Source organism: Fonticula alba (assembly GCF_000388065.1).
Source record: "Fonticula alba strain ATCC 38817 unplaced genomic scaffold supercont2.27, whole genome shotgun sequence".
NCBI classification, from domain to species: Eukaryota; order Rotosphaerida; family Fonticulaceae; genus Fonticula; species Fonticula alba.
The window spans coordinates 1-1,727 of NW_009242997.1; the positions used below are offsets into that span (position 1 = coordinate 1).

The 1,727-nt window shown below is 78.4% G+C and overlaps 1 protein-coding gene across 1 annotated transcript in view; it reads left to right on the forward strand.

Moving 5' to 3' along the window:
• Positions 1–220: 220 nt before the first annotated feature.
• Positions 221–1,727, forward strand: part of H696_06192 (TKL protein kinase) — a gene marked incomplete at both ends in the record, with an annotated part of 4,081 nt that continues 2,574 nt past the window's right edge. Inside the window, one exon of the mRNA XM_009499936.1 lies at positions 221–1,684. Coding sequence (XP_009498211.1) covers positions 221–1,684 — 1,464 coding nt within the window. The remainder of the gene's footprint in view (positions 1,685–1,727) is intronic.

Below are 1,727 nucleotides of genomic sequence, written 5' to 3' on the forward strand. Positions count from 1 at the left end.
CTGCGGCACGGGGCTGGAGCTGGTGGAGGTGACCCCCGGTGTCGGCACCTGCGAGTCGGGCTGCCCGGAGGGCCAGTACCGCCAAGGCACGGACTGCCTGCCCTGCGACGCGGCCTGCGCCACGTGCAACGGCCCCACGGACAAGGACTGCTGGCGGTGTGCCTCCGGCGTCCTGCAGGGGGGCGACTGCGTGCAGGCCTGCGCCGCCAGGCATGTGGCCATGGCCGGCCGGTGCCTGCCGTGCCATGTCTCCTGCGCCGAGTGCATGGGCACTCGGAGCACCGAGTGCCTGCCGGACTGCGCCCCCGACTTGCTGGCCCTGCCGGCCGGGCAGTCGCCCATGCGCTGCGTGCCGGCCTGCCCGGCCGGGTACCACACCTCGGCGGCCGGGTGCGCCCCCTGCGGCGCGCACTGCGCCAGCTGCCCGGAGTCGAACGACACGTGCGCCCTGTGCGAGCGGGGCTGGCTGCTGGACGCGCCGAGCTGCGTGGCCGGGTGCCCCCCCTCCTCGGTGGCGCAGGGCGGGCTGTGCGCCACCTGCCACGCCACCTGCGCCGAGTGCTTCGGCCCGGCGCCCGAGCACTGCCTGGCATGCGCCCCGGGCACGCCGCTCATGCTGGACACCAGCTGCGTGGCCGCCTGCCCGCCGGGGACCTTCCAGCAGGATGCCACGTGCCTCCCCTGCCACGCAGGCTGCGCCACTTGCAGCGGCTCCGAGTCCTCCGAGTGCACGTCGTGCGCCGGCGACCGGGTCCTCCACCAGGGGGCCTGCCTGCCGGGCTGCCCGGGCGGCTGGTTCGCCGACGCCAGCCGGAGGTGCCGGCCATGCGACCCCTCGTGCGGGACATGCTCCGGGCCGCGCGCCGACCAGTGTCTCTCCTGCGGCGAGTCGCTGCTCCTGGCTGGCGGCGAGTGCGTGGGCGTCTGCGCCGGGGGCGCCTTCGGGTGCATGGGCCGGTGCCGGCCCTGCCCGGACCGGTGCGCCGAGTGCACGGCCGACGCCGCGTGCCGCGCCACATGCACGGCCTGCGAGGCGGGGCTGCTCCTCTCGCCGGCCAGCGGCCAGTGCGTGGCGGCCTGCCCGCCGGGCGAGCACGCCGCCGAGGGGGGCCTCTGCCGTCCGTGCGCGTCGCCCTGCGCCGGGTGCTTCCTCCGGGCCGACGCCTGCACCTCCTGCCAGGACGCCTCGCTGTGGCTGGACACCCGGACCGGGGCCTGTGTCTCCGCCTGCCCGGGGGGCCTGGCCCCGGGCCCGGGCAGCCGGCACTGCCTCGCCTGCCCGGAGCATTGCGAGCGCTGCACCGCCGGCCCGGGCACCTCCTCGCCGTGTGCCCTGGCCCCGGATGGCCGGCTGCTGTGCTCCCCGGTGCGGGCGTGCCACCAGTGCGGCCAGGCGTTCCTGCTGCTGGCCGGCACCTCCTGCGTGGCCAGCTGCCCGGCCGGCCACTACCCGGCCCTGGAGGCCCCGGTGCCGGCCTGCGCGCCCTGCCACCCGGACTGCCTGTCCTGCACCGGCCCCGGGCGCGAGGGCTGCCTCCTGCCCGGGGGGTCGCCCCGGCGCGCGCTGGCCCTGGGCCTGGGCCTGGGCCTGGGCCTGGGCGGCCTGCTGCTCGTCCTGCTCCTGGGCCTGGTTCTGTTGCTGTGGTTCCACCACCGCCGCCGCGGCCGCCGCCCGTCGGCCAAGGTACGCCGGCCCGCGGCCGCCCCGCCCCCCCCCCCCCCCCCCC